Source organism: Agelaius tricolor, unplaced genomic scaffold, assembly GCF_023055355.1.
Source record: "Agelaius tricolor isolate 1412-34295 unplaced genomic scaffold, bAgeTri1.0.p SCAF_10, whole genome shotgun sequence".
Taxonomy (NCBI): Eukaryota; Metazoa; Chordata; class Aves; order Passeriformes; family Icteridae; genus Agelaius; species Agelaius tricolor.
Window position 1 is genome coordinate 5,534,019 of NW_027269270.1, and position 13,317 is coordinate 5,547,335.

Sequence of the window (13,317 nt, forward strand, 5' to 3'; positions counted from 1 at the left end):
TAAGCACAGCTTTTGCAAGTAAGTGTATTGCCAAATATTCTTATAGTCAAATTGTCTTTCTTCATCCTTCTGCTAGGAGCTAAAATCCTTGCTCTTCCTATACTGCTGCCAAAAATTTTGATCAACATCACAGACATTCTAACCAAGCTCATGGATACAACCAAGGATTAATCTTGGCCACAAACTCTAAGTATTATCAAAATATATAATATGTATGATTATGTGAGATTAAAGCAAAAAACCACTCCTACCTCTCTTACTAAACTTGCAAATATTTCAAATGGTTCATATAGATTTTAACTATATTTGCACCGCAGTCAGTACCACAAGGACAACAAGTGGGATAGAAGTTTCATAAAATCCTACAACTGAGCAATTGGTAGCAATTGGTCTGTAAGTTTGGATTACTCTTGAGTGTTTAAAAAGAAGGGAAGGGATAAAAATGAGACAATGGTGTATTTATAAAGACAGGTAGACATATGCATCACTGTGACATATCTATAGTAGAATGGAAGAGACAAAGAAATGTTAGGATCATCTTGGGTGGATGGTCTTAGACATTGATATTGTATAATAATAAAATCATAGAATCCTGGAATAGTTTGGGTTGGAAAGGACTATCTCATTTCAACCCCCTGCCATGGGCAGGGTGTCTCAGAGCCCTGTGCAACCTGGCCTTGAACACTTGCAAGGATGGAGCTGCCTCAGGTTCTCTGGGCAACCCATGGAGTGTCTCACATCCTCCGTGTAAGCAATTTCCATTAAGTATCTGATCTAAACCTGCCCTCTCTCAGTTTGAGTCCATTCCCCTTTGTCCTGTCACTACATGCCCCTCTCCACCTTTCTTGTAGAAACATGTCCTAATGATGAACATAATGAAACATATGATCCTAATGTCTGTAAATAGTGTGTGATTCGTATCTCTTCTGGAATACCTTTAAGCAAACCGCTTAAAGGGTTTTGAGAGCCCGACAGCAGCCCGGGGTCACAGCACACCAAGCCGACACACTCCACAGTTTCCAAGCCTCATTCCAAACATTTTCTACACCTTGGGCCTGTCCCTATGCGCTCCAGGACACGGCTCCGGGAGCTCCGTCCCGCCCAGCACAGGCCGCCGCACTCCCGCCTTCCCCCAGCCGGGGGCGCGAGCCCCCTCACGATTCGCGCCGTCCGTCCCGCGCTGCCGCGCGTGCTCTGCCGCGCCTGCTGATTGGCGCTCCGTCAGGCGCGCGCTCGGCCGCGCCTGCTGATTGGTGGTGTTGTGCGCGGGCCCGCCTGCGCGCATGCGCTCTGGTGCGGCTGGTTCCGGTGTCTGTGGTGTGTCGGAAGCGAGGCTGTCGCCGCTGCCGGGTGAGCGCGCCCGGTGCCGGCTGGGGCCATGTCGGGGCGGCCGCCGCGGCAGGAGGATGGGGAGGGCGCGGCGCTGCGCCGCAAGGAGGAGCTGAGCCGAAGGGTGAGCGGAGGCGGCCCTGCGGGTCCTGGCGCCTGGGGTGCGAGCAGAGTGAGGTAGAGGAGGGAGGGCGGGGGCTGTCAGGGACCGGGGCTCCTGTTCTCGGGGCTGCGCCCTCGGGCCCCGAGAGCGGCCTGCATTTAGCGAGCCCGTGTTGCCTCGCGGATATCTCGCTTGCCAGATCGGTATTTTGGGTCTTGCTGCTTGAAATGCCAAGTGAGACGCAGTGAGGTTTTTCTCACAGAAAATCGTGAGTTTCAAGAGACGTGCAGTGGTCGAGTCTAACTCCTGCGCTGCACAGGACACCCCAAGAATCACCATGTGCCTGAGCACGTTATCCAAAAACTATTTGAATTTAGGCTGGTGCTGTCACCACTTTCACTGGGGAGAGAGTTCAGTGCCCAGCCACCCTCTGGGTGAAGAACCTTTTCCTGGTATCCAGTCGGAACGTCCCCTGACCCAGCTCCAAGCCGTTCCCTGTGGTACTGTCGCTGGTCACCAGGGAGAAGAGATCAGTGTCTGCCCCTCCACTTGCCCTCCTAAGGAACTTGAAGACTGCTATGAGGTCTCCCCTCCAAGTACCCTCACCTGCTTCTCACATGGCTTCCTTCTAGCCTAGTTCAGCTTTGTCTGCCCAAAATGTCCCAAGGGATTTCAGCCACAGAGGCTGGTGCTCCTTATTTATCCACTCTCTCTTCCCTGGTGGCCCACAGCTCTGTTCAGTATGCAATCTGTCAAGCCTGTGGAACTTTCACTCCAAAAAACCTCCTATCAACCTGCCAGTATTCCAATAGGGCCTACAGGGAAGCCAGAGAAGGGCTCTTTGTCAGGAGCTGTAGTGACAAGGAACACAAGGAGCAATGTATACAAATGGAAAAAGGGCAAATTTGGGTTAGTTTTTGGCTAACAGTCAAAAACTGGGTTAACAGTCAAAAATTTGGGTTAGTTTTGCAACAGTCCTTCTGATTACTCTTCAGCTTTCACAGCTGTCATTGTAAAAGAAGATGGGAATATCTGCCACATCTGTCAGTGCAGAGCAGAGTGGTAAATTCCACTAAGGAAGTTAATGTAAAAATCCAGAGCAATAGAAAGGCTCCCATTGCTAATACAGTTTTCTAGAGTATTAGAGTATTTGGATTTTCATTAATTTCATTTTGAATCTGGAGCATACACTATACAATATATAGCGTATTCTTGATATTATGCTATTTTTAAAAAGTTATTTGATGTTGTATTAGTTGTGTACATGTTTTCTTCTAAGGGGGAAAAATGTGCTCTCTGATTCTAAATAGTTATAGGTACTCTGGCTTCCCAGAGGCTTTTGAAGGTAGGAGAAATACCAATGCATGCAGAATAGCCTGTTTCTAGAGAAATTAAGTATGTAATTTTTATACTTGGTTTGTCTTCAGTGATTCAGCTAGACATGCATGTTGGTGTCTTAAAATATCAGTAGACATGCTCACCACTAGGATTATACTATGATGTCTTGTTTTTATCATTAAATTGAAATGCATCTTTTGCCTTTCAGATTAAAGAGCAGAAGGTTGTAGTCGATGAGCTTTCTAATTTGAAGAAGAACCGGGTAAGGGTTTTACAAATTTGCTTTTAACTATTTCATTTTAGCAGAAAAATAAATGTAATTTGTTGTAATCCAGATTTTAATAAACATGTGGTCTGCTGTGCTCAGAATAATTTGTCCTGCAAATTATTTGATTATGTATACTTGGGCAGTGCTGGGGTTTTATATTTTATTTGAGTTATTTCATTAAGATGTTTGAGTTGATCACAAAGATTCATGAGGTATTCTTACTTTTTCTGTGCATTTGTTTAAAATAGAACGTGATCCCTTGTGGATGAGGAAAAGAGAAATTCAGAATTGTCTTAGGTTGAGCATTAAATGCTTTTGATAGTACAGCATTAGAAAGCTGGTGTTCACAGGGCAGAACTTACCCCTTCACTTTTATATCAGGAGTGTCTCTTTGGACCCACACCAGCTTCTGTTGCAGTGTGGGTCCAGCATCTGCTGCTTTGACTTAATACAGTGTGGGTTTTGTTTTACAGAAAGTTTATAAGCAGCAACCCAATAGCAACATATTCTTCCTTGCAGACCGGACAGAAATGCTGTCTCAGTGCAAAAGTAAGTTTGCAGTGTAAAAGTATCTCAATTAATTAATGTTTAAAAGCTGTATTTGTAGCTATTTCAAAGGTATGTTAAAATGAGAAAATTGCAGCTGTGTGTCCAGTACAGGGTAATAGGAGAATGGATAACAGAGGTGATGATGGAACAAACATTAGAAGAGTATAAATTTAGAAGTATGTATTTAATTTTCTGGAGTGAACAATTGCTGCTTCTCTTTGCTTTGATTTGGGTTAATAGCATTGCCATTTTTATTGTCAGTTCCCTTTTCCTACTACAAATGTTGAAGTCATACTGATTATATAAGAGTTGGCCATTCTCCTATTGCACTGTGGCTTTCTTTGGAAAAAAATCATCCTTGTATAACTAAAAAGGAATATGCTACAGCAAGCTTATATAGCTTGTTTTAGTAATGATGGAACACAAGCATAGCTCTTTGCTTAATTAGTGTTTTATGTTTTTCACTTTAATTGAACAAGTGGCTGGGATTATTAATGTTGTGGATATACACTGAAACATACCTATGCATAAACTTTCCTGTTTGTGAAACTGATTATTTGTGTAATTTTCTCTTACACAGACACACTAGATGAATTAAAGAAGGCACATCAGGAGCTGGAAAATTCAGAAAAGGCTAAAATCAAGAAGTAGTTGATGTGAATTCCTCGTTGCAATGTGTGGTATTTGCTGTGTTGTTACCTTGTGCAGCCAGCGTGTGATTCATGATTTCCTCAGTGAAGACATCCTCTGCCATCTAAGAAGAAGAGGACCAGACAGTAGCCAACAGTTGATAAAAACTGTGTCTGATCTCTCTTATCAATGTCTGTTTTCAGGCCACGTACTTCACTTGAGGGGACTGGTGACTCCCCAGCCTCTGGAAGATGCCAATAACAATGTTTTTCTTTGGAATGGAGAAATTTTCAGTGGAGTCCATGTAGGAAACCTAGAGAATGACACTGAAGTAATGTTTCATCATCTGGCTTCATGCAGCAGTGAAATGGACATTTTGTCACTCTTCTCATCACTTCAGGGTCCCTGGTCTTTTATCTATTATGAAGCACCCAGACACAGTTTATGGTTTGGCAGAGATTACTTTGGCCGTCGTAGTTTGCTTTGGCAATTCAGTAATGAGGTTAACAGCGCTCTCCGTCTCACATCTGTAAGTGGTTGTTCTGAATCAGGCAACCAATGGCAAGAAGTTCCAGCATCTGGAATTTTCAAAATTGATCTCAAAGCTTGTGCAGCAACTAAATCTTTGTCTTTAACATTGTTTCCATGGAAGTACAGCGGCAGAGAGAAAGCAGTAGAAGAAACATGCATTAATGTTCTTGACCAAGTGTCAAAAGACTTAGCAAACCATGTACATCTCGTGCTGAATGAATCAAAGCTGTGTCTTAGAGCACCAGTTATCCCCTTAAATAAAACAGTTTCTAAAGCTTCAGGTGCATGTCCAAGCTCTAATTTTAGCAACATTAACTGTGTGGTTTCTGTAGAAACCCTTCAAAAACTTCTTGCAGAGGAACACAAGAAAAAATTAGCCTGTCAGTTTATTGATGTTTTAAATGAAGCAGTCAAGAGACGAGTCCTGTGTCTTTTTAGAGATCCAGATCAGATAACAAGAGAAGTTCCAAACATGTCTCATAAGAGAGCACACATTGCAGTGCTCTTTTCTGGTGGCATTGATTCTATGGTTATTGCAGCCCTGGCTGATAAACATGTGCCTGTGGAAGAGCCAATTGATCTTCTTAATGTAGCTTTCATGATGAAAGAGCAAGCTAAGCACAGGGGTACCACTAAAAGACGTACCAGCCATGAAGTACAGCTTGATTTGCTTTGTCCTCAAGAAAGCTGTCAAGATCCTGCTGCTGACTCTGGTACTCATTCATCTTGCTTTGATGTTCCTGACAGAATCACTGGTAGGGCAGGACTGAAGGAATTAAAAGCCATTAACCCTTCAAGAACCTGGAACTTCGTGGAAATTAATGTTACACTAGAGGAATTGAAAAAAATGAGAAAACAGCGTATTAATTACTTAATCTATCCACTGGATACAGTCTTGGATGACAGTATTGGCTGTGCAATTTGGTTTGCTTCCAGAGGAGAGGGCTTCATTAGTAACCAAGGAGAACTGAAACCATATAAAAGTCCTGCAAAGGTACTGTTTTGTTTTGTTTTCTGCCTAGTGTTTGACTTCTGAATGTAAAAACAGTTTTCTTGATTTAGAACTCAGCTGGGATTTTTGCTATTCATGAGGCTTCTGAAATTCAGTGTCAGAATGTACAATATTCTATAATTACAATATTTGTGTAATTCTAGAGTTAAAAATCACATTCAGTTCTATTGTCATGTAATATGCATGGCTTTTCAGTGAACTTGGATATGCAATAATATCCAATGGAAACAAATAACCACCATCTATTATTTTTGATTCTGATTTCTCACTTCTCTGTTCTTGATGGTGTGTGTAGGGAAGAAGGTACTGTTTAATTTCAGCTGTTGAAGGCACAGTAATGGGCCAGATGTAATAGTGTTTTTTTTCTTGATAAAACATTTAACTGTACTTACTGAGTAGTGTAAGTCATTTTTACTTTGTGTAACATAGCTGGTAAATGAACAGTACTCTGGGTGTACATTCAACATATACAACATATTCAACTACAACATATGACATCGACTTTGGCAATAATTTTTAAAGGCTGGTATTTAACAAATGCTGTTTATTATCCTAGAAACTAACAAAGACATTCTTCAAATATACTGGTGTATTTGTGATACATATGGCATTATTGTCATGGTTTTTTCCTTGCTCCACTAGCAATATTTGTGTGTACTTTAAGGTCTGATAATTTAAGTTACCAATGACTGTACTGGGAATTGTTTTAGGCTTTGTAAATGTGTAAGGCACAGCCTACCATTCTGATAAGTAATACTTTTAAAAGATGCATATTAAAATTTTTCTCCTTAAAATGTAGTTAAACCTTTAAGGTCTGTTACAAATTAACTTGCATAGATACTAAGATTTCTTCTATTCTGTTTCCTCAGGTTGTGCTTACAGGAATTGGAGCAGATGAGCAGCTTGCTGGGTACTCTCGACATCGTGTTTGCTTCACCAAAGATGGCTTAGAGGGCCTTAATAAAGAACTTGAAATGGAGTTAGGGCGCATTTCTTCTCGAAATCTCGGTAGAGATGACAGGATCATCGGTGATCACGGAAAAGAAGCCAGGTATTACTGTTTTAACACAGAGCAAAACTGGTTTTGCTGGTTAGATGCAGTTTTTAACACCGCTAGCAAAATCTTAATTGAAACTTCTGTGTGTTTTATTGTCTCTAGTTCAGCTGCAGTTTTGTTAATGTGTACTGTGTTGTGCAGTTTTTGGTTTTGTTTTTTAAAAAAGTGGTCTGTAGTATATTGTGGAAGAGTTTACTTAAGGAAATTTAGCAACTTGATTTCCATCTAGAAGTTTTAAGAAGGATGTTGAAATAGGGAAATTCTAGCTGGTTTTATAATTCTAAGCTAAACAGTCTTTTGCACAACTTTGAAGTGTTCTGGTGTGGACCTTCTGGGAGTGTCTCTGGAGAAAGACAGTGTAACAGGAGCTGTGTATTCCTATCCCTGCAGTAAAGCATAGTCAATATCTACCACATTTCCTGGCTGTTAAGTCTGAAGAGTTGAAGAATCATTTTATTTGTGCCTACTTCTCCATGCTACCATCAACTTGAAAAAAATTCCTTAGGTCTTGTCCAGGAGCAGAGGCCACTCAGGTGCATGAAAGGTTTTCTCATGTGATCTTTGTGCCACTATTTTTCCAAGTCTTAGTTCCACATTTTCAGTTCAGCACGAGAACAGTTGCAGTGGTGGACGTGCAGTGCTCTTAACCATGCAGATGAGTAGGTATGAATGCCTGAAATTCAGAATGATACCAGCATTTGTTGTATAAATCTTTTTGTTTCAAAGTTACAGTGTAGTTTCACAAGGTCTTTGCATGTGGTAAAGGGGAAAACCAAGATTATTCCTATAGAATTTTTACAAGATCTTTACCCATGTAAATCTCTCTTTCAGGTTTCCTTTTCTTGATGAAGATGTTGTCTCATTCCTCAATTCTCTGCCCGTCTCAGAAAAAGCTGATTTGACTTTACCTCGAGGAATTGGCGAGAAACTGATTCTGCGCCTTGCAGCCAAGGAGCTGGGCCTGACAGCCTCAACTGTTCTGCCAAAAAGGGCAGTACAGTTTGGATCTCGGATTGCAAAACTAGAGAGCAACAGTGAAAAAGCATCTGACACATGCAGCAGGCTGAAGTTACTTTCAGTAGATGAATTATAGAGCTGTATCTGGAGATGTTGCATTTATTCTATACATGAAGTCAGTAAATCAAGTTTTCTTAGAATGTTCTGTCCGGGTTTTTTTTAAATACATGGGCATAATTATTAATAATCAGAGTTGTACATGTGTATGTGTACAAGGAACTCACTATGAATGCATCCTGTGCTTTTTTTTGTTTAATACTGAGATGCTGGTTTTTGTTTTAATATTGAATGCTTAGTTTGTAGTAACTGGAATTACTTTGGTGATAGCAACACAGCATTTGGTTCTCTGACAGATGATTTTCAACTCTAGTAATCCAAGTATTGTCCCTAAACATAACAGCATTGAAACACTTTTCATTGAGCTATTTATAGTTGCAATTATTTTATTAAGTACTTTTTAAGATGCCAACCATCGTATCTCTTTTAATTTTGGCACCTTGATGGAATCTTCTTCAACTCTTTTTGAAATATCAATTCCCAGGGGAGCTCTAGAAAACAAAATTATGTATTTGTTAAAAATTAACATTGTCATTGCCAAATCACACAGATGTACAGCTTCACAGACCTCTTTTTACAATTAGCAGGAGAGTCAAATTATTTCAGTATATTCCCTGCACTTGTAAGACTGAGACCATTAAAATGGTCTGTACCTGGAAATATTTTTACAATGAGGAAATATTTGTGTTTGTAGCTATTCCAAACTCTAGAAATACAGTTGTGATTTCAAAGCCATCTTCTGGGTCTGTTGTTGTATTTAGATTCTGATTTTAGCTGATAATTCATTTTATGTCCTGCCGATGATTGCAAAACACTAGAGATTCACAGGTAACTCCTATGATAGTCTTAAATAATTCATTGTCTACAGCAAGTAAAACTTAGTTTTTTATTCACTCAAATATATACAGCAAATTATTTTTGAAGTAGAGTATTTTATAATTTTTCATCTGAAAACTGTAATACAACTTTTTTTTTTGTATTGAGACCATCCAGGTCTGTTTTTCTGAAAAGGGAAAAAGAAATGAAAAACATCCCAACTTTAAGACCAGCTGGTACATTTGAGATATCCACATTTTGTTTGGCCTTAAGCCTAACATCTAGACAACCATGGTAGGAAAACACATAGAACTCTTACGATGTACGGTAAATTAAGTTTCTGAGCCAAAACGAACATAAATAAATATCAGCCATGATCATTTGTATTTGAAACTGCCTTGGAAGGCATCTTTTAAAACTTCTATGTGCTGCAGAGAGACTCCTCAGCAGTTTGTGCCTCTTTTTCATGTGATCTGTTCCCCTTTCCAGCCCACAGTGAGGACAGAGCCTGGGGATGAGCAGTCACTTACCTTGGCTCATAGCGGACGCCAGCTGTGCTGTGAAGGACCCCCAGCCCTGCACGTAACCTTTCAATGCCATTCCTGAGCAACAAAGCAATTACATAAAAATGTACATCACAACTCTGCATACAAGCACATCAGTCAGCACACAAAGCTTCTTGACTCTCATGTCAACTTTGCATGTGCTCCTGTATTGTGTGTTAAAAAAAAACAACTCTTACCATGCAATCATAACACCATTATCAGTGCAGAGCCTTGGAGGAGGACATAGTAAAGCAAAATCATTTGCATCTGCCAGATTCTGTAGGACTTTTCTGATATACTGATTACTTGCAACTCCTCCAGATACAACCTGACAGCATTTCAGAAAGAAAAAAAGGCATTAATTCAAAAGTACTTATGGGTCACACACAATTAGTATCACGTTTAGAAAAGGGTTATCAGTTGAAGTTCTAAAGACAGCAATAAATGCTGCATTTAAGATTAAAACATACCAGAAAAGAGTATGCTAAGTTTGCTTATTATGCAAAAAGACATTCCTGAAGCACATCAGTGTAATGGAAGGTGTCCTTGCCCAGGGCAGGAGGGTTAGAACTGGATGATCTTTAAGGTCCTTTCCAAGCTAAACCAGTCTATGGTTCTGTAACTAGAACAGCCATCAAGTATTGGGCAGCAAGAGGGCAAAGTTATAGGAGGTTGTTTAGGAGGTTAGATTGTTATAGGAGGTTAGATTAGATTAGATTAGATGGTAAGAAAATCTCTCTCTAGCTTAAAGCCCAGCTAAATATTTACATGACTGTTACTTCAATATTGTTGGTATTTTAACAATATAATACATACTGAGATCTTCCTCATATGTCAAAGGTGGAAAGTACAACAAGGCATCTGCATCTTCAAATGATGTTATAGAGTCAGATATAAAAAGGAAAAAAAAAGGTATACCCACCAAAGTGGCATTTTTTGATGGCAATATGCTGTTTTTGATGCAGAAGAGCATGGCTCGATACGTCCTCTGGATAATATGAACAGCCACTGCGTGTTGTACGGCAGCAGCAACATCCTTAACACAGGACAGGATCTCACCTTCCTCAATACCTATAAAAGTGTATCATCAAAGGGGGCTCCTGAGCGTAGGTCATCAAAAGCTCAGTTTATATCTGAGTGCCTAAAAATACCTTCTTCCTTTTCTTTCTGTACAATGGCATTATTGATAACGTTTTGAAGGCCGGAGAAAGAGAAGTCGCAGTTCCGATACTGCCGCATGGGCAGTCGGAAGGTGAGCAGTTCCTGGTCCCCAGTCTGAGCCAAGTGCTCTATGGCCTTCCCCCCAGCCATGCTGTGGCACTCTGGGTGCTTTCTCAGAGACAGCCTTCGTGCCACCTAAGGAGATGACAAACAACAGACTTAGAATCAGTTCCTCCTGGAATGGCATCACTGTACTGCAGTCCATGGAGTAAAATGTGACACCAAAACATCCAATCCAATGGGAAATTACAAACAGGGCATGGTAAGGCTATCATGGCTGATAACACCAGCCCAGCAGGATTTTTTTTTTTCTTGGAGTGTTTAGAAATGCAATTCTAGGACAATCTGGGCAAACACGAGGATCAACAAATTTTGCAGAAAATAATTAATTACTCCATTTTTAAGCTATAGGAAACACACACAGACTGCCATACTGTATTACCAGATACACAAGAATAAAGTTGGTTTCAGCTTCTGAAAATCCCCTTTCTGATGCCATGCACTTCCCCAATTTTTTAATAAATATGCACAAATAGTGTTTAAAAACAGTGCTGAGAACAAAATCAAAAATGACCAATTTTACCGACTGTACTCAGGGACCCAGAAAACTTAAGATTGTGAATGCCAAACCATGCTTTTCAAACTCTAAAAACTAAAAATAGTAAGAAATGCTTTAACATGCATTGTTTTAAACCTGACAGCATAATAATACCTCTATAAAATACCTCTATAAATCTTCTCTAATTAATACCACTTCTTTGTATAATCAGTGTCAATGAAACATCCAACACCAGCTTTGGTTATGTTGCCTATTTGCTAACATATAATTAATGTACATATGTTACGACTGATATTTTGTGTACATTTTTAAGTCTTTCATATCTTAAATCTATGGCATTTCAAAATAGAAAAAAAGTTACATAAAACTTGTATTGCATTGAATTGCTGTCCTCAGGCTAATGATATTACTACCATTATATAGTATAAAAGCAATAAAGAGAAGAGAACAACTAAGGAAAGGTAAGGAAAGGAGATATTACCTTATCCAGCATGTCACCTGGAGCGATGTCGATGGACTGTCCAAGCAGGAGGAAATCTGAAACTCCTTGTGCTACTGCCAAGAGACAGTGGCCTCCAGAGATGAGGAGAACTAAGAAGGGGAATTCCAGGTGATGCGTGAGCCTGATTGTGAGTGCGTGAGCCTCCATGTGATGGATGGGGATGAAGGGTTTCTGGTGCCTGCTGACCAGGCCCCGGCTGTACTGCAGCCCCACGCCCAGGCTCAGAGCAAGCCCGGGTTTCACTGTGGTGGCCACGGCCGCAAGCTCGGCCACAGAAACGCCGCTGGCACAAAGGGCCTCTTGAACCACTCGGTCGATGTTTTCTCTGTGAAGCTGCTGTGCCACCACGGGAATTATTCCTCCTGATCTAGTAAAACCAAGGAATTGCAATGCATTGGTGGTTTATAGCAGAGAGAATGCCATAAAAATAGTTTTCGGGCACCTCTTAACCTTGTCATATCCTGCCTGTTTCCTTACTACATTCTCAAATGCCTTGTTTAGTGTCAAGGGCACTGAAGGGAGCATAATTATCAGTGGAAGGCCAGAAAAGGATCTAACTTGACCTTTTCTGGTACAGATGCTTTTTAAATGTATCTCAACACTGTTCCAAAACTATGTAACAATATTCACAACCCCTCACTTGTCAGCTCCTGTTCTTAACGACCAATTCTTATATTTTATTAATTTTCCCTTTAAAAAGGGAAAATTAAAATTGCTGATTTTAACAGTAGCAATGTTTTCATCTTTTATTCAAGCTAGAGAAGTAATCTGTCTCTCTTTGAAAGAAAACACTGAAGGAAACTTGTTAAATTCATGGCATTTATTTCCTCCCCCTTAATACTTTCTCAGGCAGTATGTGTTGAGGCCAGAGTGATACAGCTTCACACCTACCCACCACTTACTGAGTTTTATGGGACACGAAGACTTACATATAGATGATATTATAAGTAACAAACCAGTAAAATCGTTATTAAGGCAGAAGCCTTGAGAGAAGCCTGTTCTTACTGTAAATGAACTTCCTTCTGACAGTGCAGTGCTTCTCCCAGAACACAGCCAGCTTCATCCACCACAGCAGCACCGGTGTCGTCACAGCTCGTCTCTATTCCCAAAACCAGCCTGTGAAAATGCTGCTTCCCAGAGTGAGCAGAGCTGGTCCTCAGCCACGCAGCTCGGCCGTGCTTCACCGACCGCAAAACGCTTTTGGCAATGTTGTTCATTGCTTATAATCTACCGGGTGGTTATGTCTAGAAGAGAACTGTACAGTTTATTATTAGTGGAGGGTTTTCAAGCACGTGTTCTGCTCTGTATTTCCGAAGAGCTTTTAAAGTCATGAGTGGCCACACGCAACATTCAAGACCCTAAGAATAAATAGCTGGGAGGTAACGTCTTGTTTTACCTGAATTACGTGTGAAGAGAGCTCCTCACTACGCTTGGTGACGGTGCCTTTTGCAGCCCTACGGAGGTCGCAGCCCTAGGGGAGGTCACAGCCGGCCCGCGGCCGGCAGCAGGAGCGCTGCCGTGCGGGCAGCACAGGGCACGTCCGGCCGCTCTGCCGGGTCACGGGCTCGGCTCCACCTCCGCGGCTCCCCCGGCCCCGGCCAGGGGGAGCGGCGGCCGGAATCCCCCGCCCACCCTCCCCGAGTCGTGGCGCACTCGTGTCCTCCTCCCCGTGTCGCGATGTGTCACCACCCCCTCCCGGGCCGGCTCCGCCCCGCGGGGAACGCGGGCGGTGCTCCGGGCTGGCGCAGCCGCCGTGCGGAGAGCGGGGACTCCCCCGCATTCC

General features: G+C 41.5%; 3 protein-coding genes across 3 annotated transcripts; 2 read left to right on the forward strand and 1 right to left on the reverse strand.

The window, feature by feature from the left end:
• Positions 1 to 1,274: 1,274 nt before the first annotated feature.
• Positions 1,275 to 4,305, forward strand: ASDURF (ASNSD1 upstream open reading frame). The gene is made up of 4 exons (XM_071434481.1): positions 1,275 to 1,453; positions 2,979 to 3,032; positions 3,512 to 3,587; positions 4,168 to 4,305. Exons 1-4 carry the CDS (start codon positions 1,379 to 1,381, stop codon positions 4,236 to 4,238), a joined length of 276 nt encoding a protein of 91 aa, XP_071290582.1. The 5' UTR covers positions 1,275 to 1,378; the 3' UTR covers positions 4,239 to 4,305.
• ASNSD1 (asparagine synthetase domain containing 1) lies at positions 4,261 to 8,626 on the forward strand. Its single transcript, XM_071434476.1, has 3 exons — positions 4,261 to 5,742; positions 6,630 to 6,811; positions 7,649 to 8,626. The coding sequence occupies exons 1-3, from the start codon at positions 4,261 to 4,263 to the stop codon at positions 7,908 to 7,910; spliced, it is 1,926 nt and encodes a 641-aa protein (XP_071290577.1). The 3' UTR covers positions 7,911 to 8,626.
• OSGEPL1 (O-sialoglycoprotein endopeptidase like 1) lies at positions 8,258 to 13,222 on the reverse strand. The gene is made up of 8 exons (XM_071434477.1): positions 12,931 to 13,222; positions 12,540 to 12,789; positions 11,514 to 11,901; positions 10,404 to 10,608; positions 10,175 to 10,323; positions 9,450 to 9,580; positions 9,238 to 9,309; positions 8,258 to 8,382 (listed from the first exon to the last, which is right to left on the reverse strand). Exons 2-8 carry the CDS (start codon positions 12,749 to 12,751, stop codon positions 8,292 to 8,294), a joined length of 1,248 nt encoding a protein of 415 aa, XP_071290578.1. The 5' UTR covers positions 12,752 to 12,789; positions 12,931 to 13,222; the 3' UTR covers positions 8,258 to 8,291.
• Positions 13,223 to 13,317: the final 95 nt, after the last annotated feature.

Excerpts from the sequence above, each read along its gene's own strand:
- ASDURF (XM_071434481.1), top strand. The coding sequence starts at position 1,379 with ATGTCGGGGCGGCCGCCGCGGCAGGAGGATGGGGAGGGCGCGGCGCTG. Across the intron at positions 1,454-2,978 it reads AGGAGGAGCTGAGCCGAAGG|ATTAAAGAGCAGAAGGTTGT; the intron begins GTGAGCGGAGGC and ends TTTGCCTTTCAG. Across the intron at positions 3,588-4,167 it reads AATGCTGTCTCAGTGCAAAA|ACACACTAGATGAATTAAAG; the intron begins GTAAGTTTGCAG and ends TCTCTTACACAG.
- ASNSD1 (XM_071434476.1), top strand. The coding sequence starts at position 4,261 with ATGTGTGGTATTTGCTGTGTTGTTACCTTGTGCAGCCAGCGTGTGATT. Across the intron at positions 5,743-6,629 it reads CATATAAAAGTCCTGCAAAG|GTTGTGCTTACAGGAATTGG; the intron begins GTACTGTTTTGT and ends CTGTTTCCTCAG. Across the intron at positions 6,812-7,648 it reads GATCACGGAAAAGAAGCCAG|GTTTCCTTTTCTTGATGAAG; the intron begins GTATTACTGTTT and ends TCTCTCTTTCAG.
- OSGEPL1 (XM_071434477.1), bottom strand. The coding sequence starts at position 12,751 with ATGAACAACATTGCCAAAAGCGTTTTGCGGTCGGTGAAGCACGGCCGA. Across the intron at positions 11,902-12,539 it reads CAGAAGGAAGTTCATTTACA|ATCAGGAGGAATAATTCCCG; the intron begins GTAAGAACAGGC and ends TGGTTTTACTAG. Across the intron at positions 10,609-11,513 it reads CAGGTGACATGCTGGATAAG|GTGGCACGAAGGCTGTCTCT; the intron begins GTAATATCTCCT and ends TCATCTCCTTAG.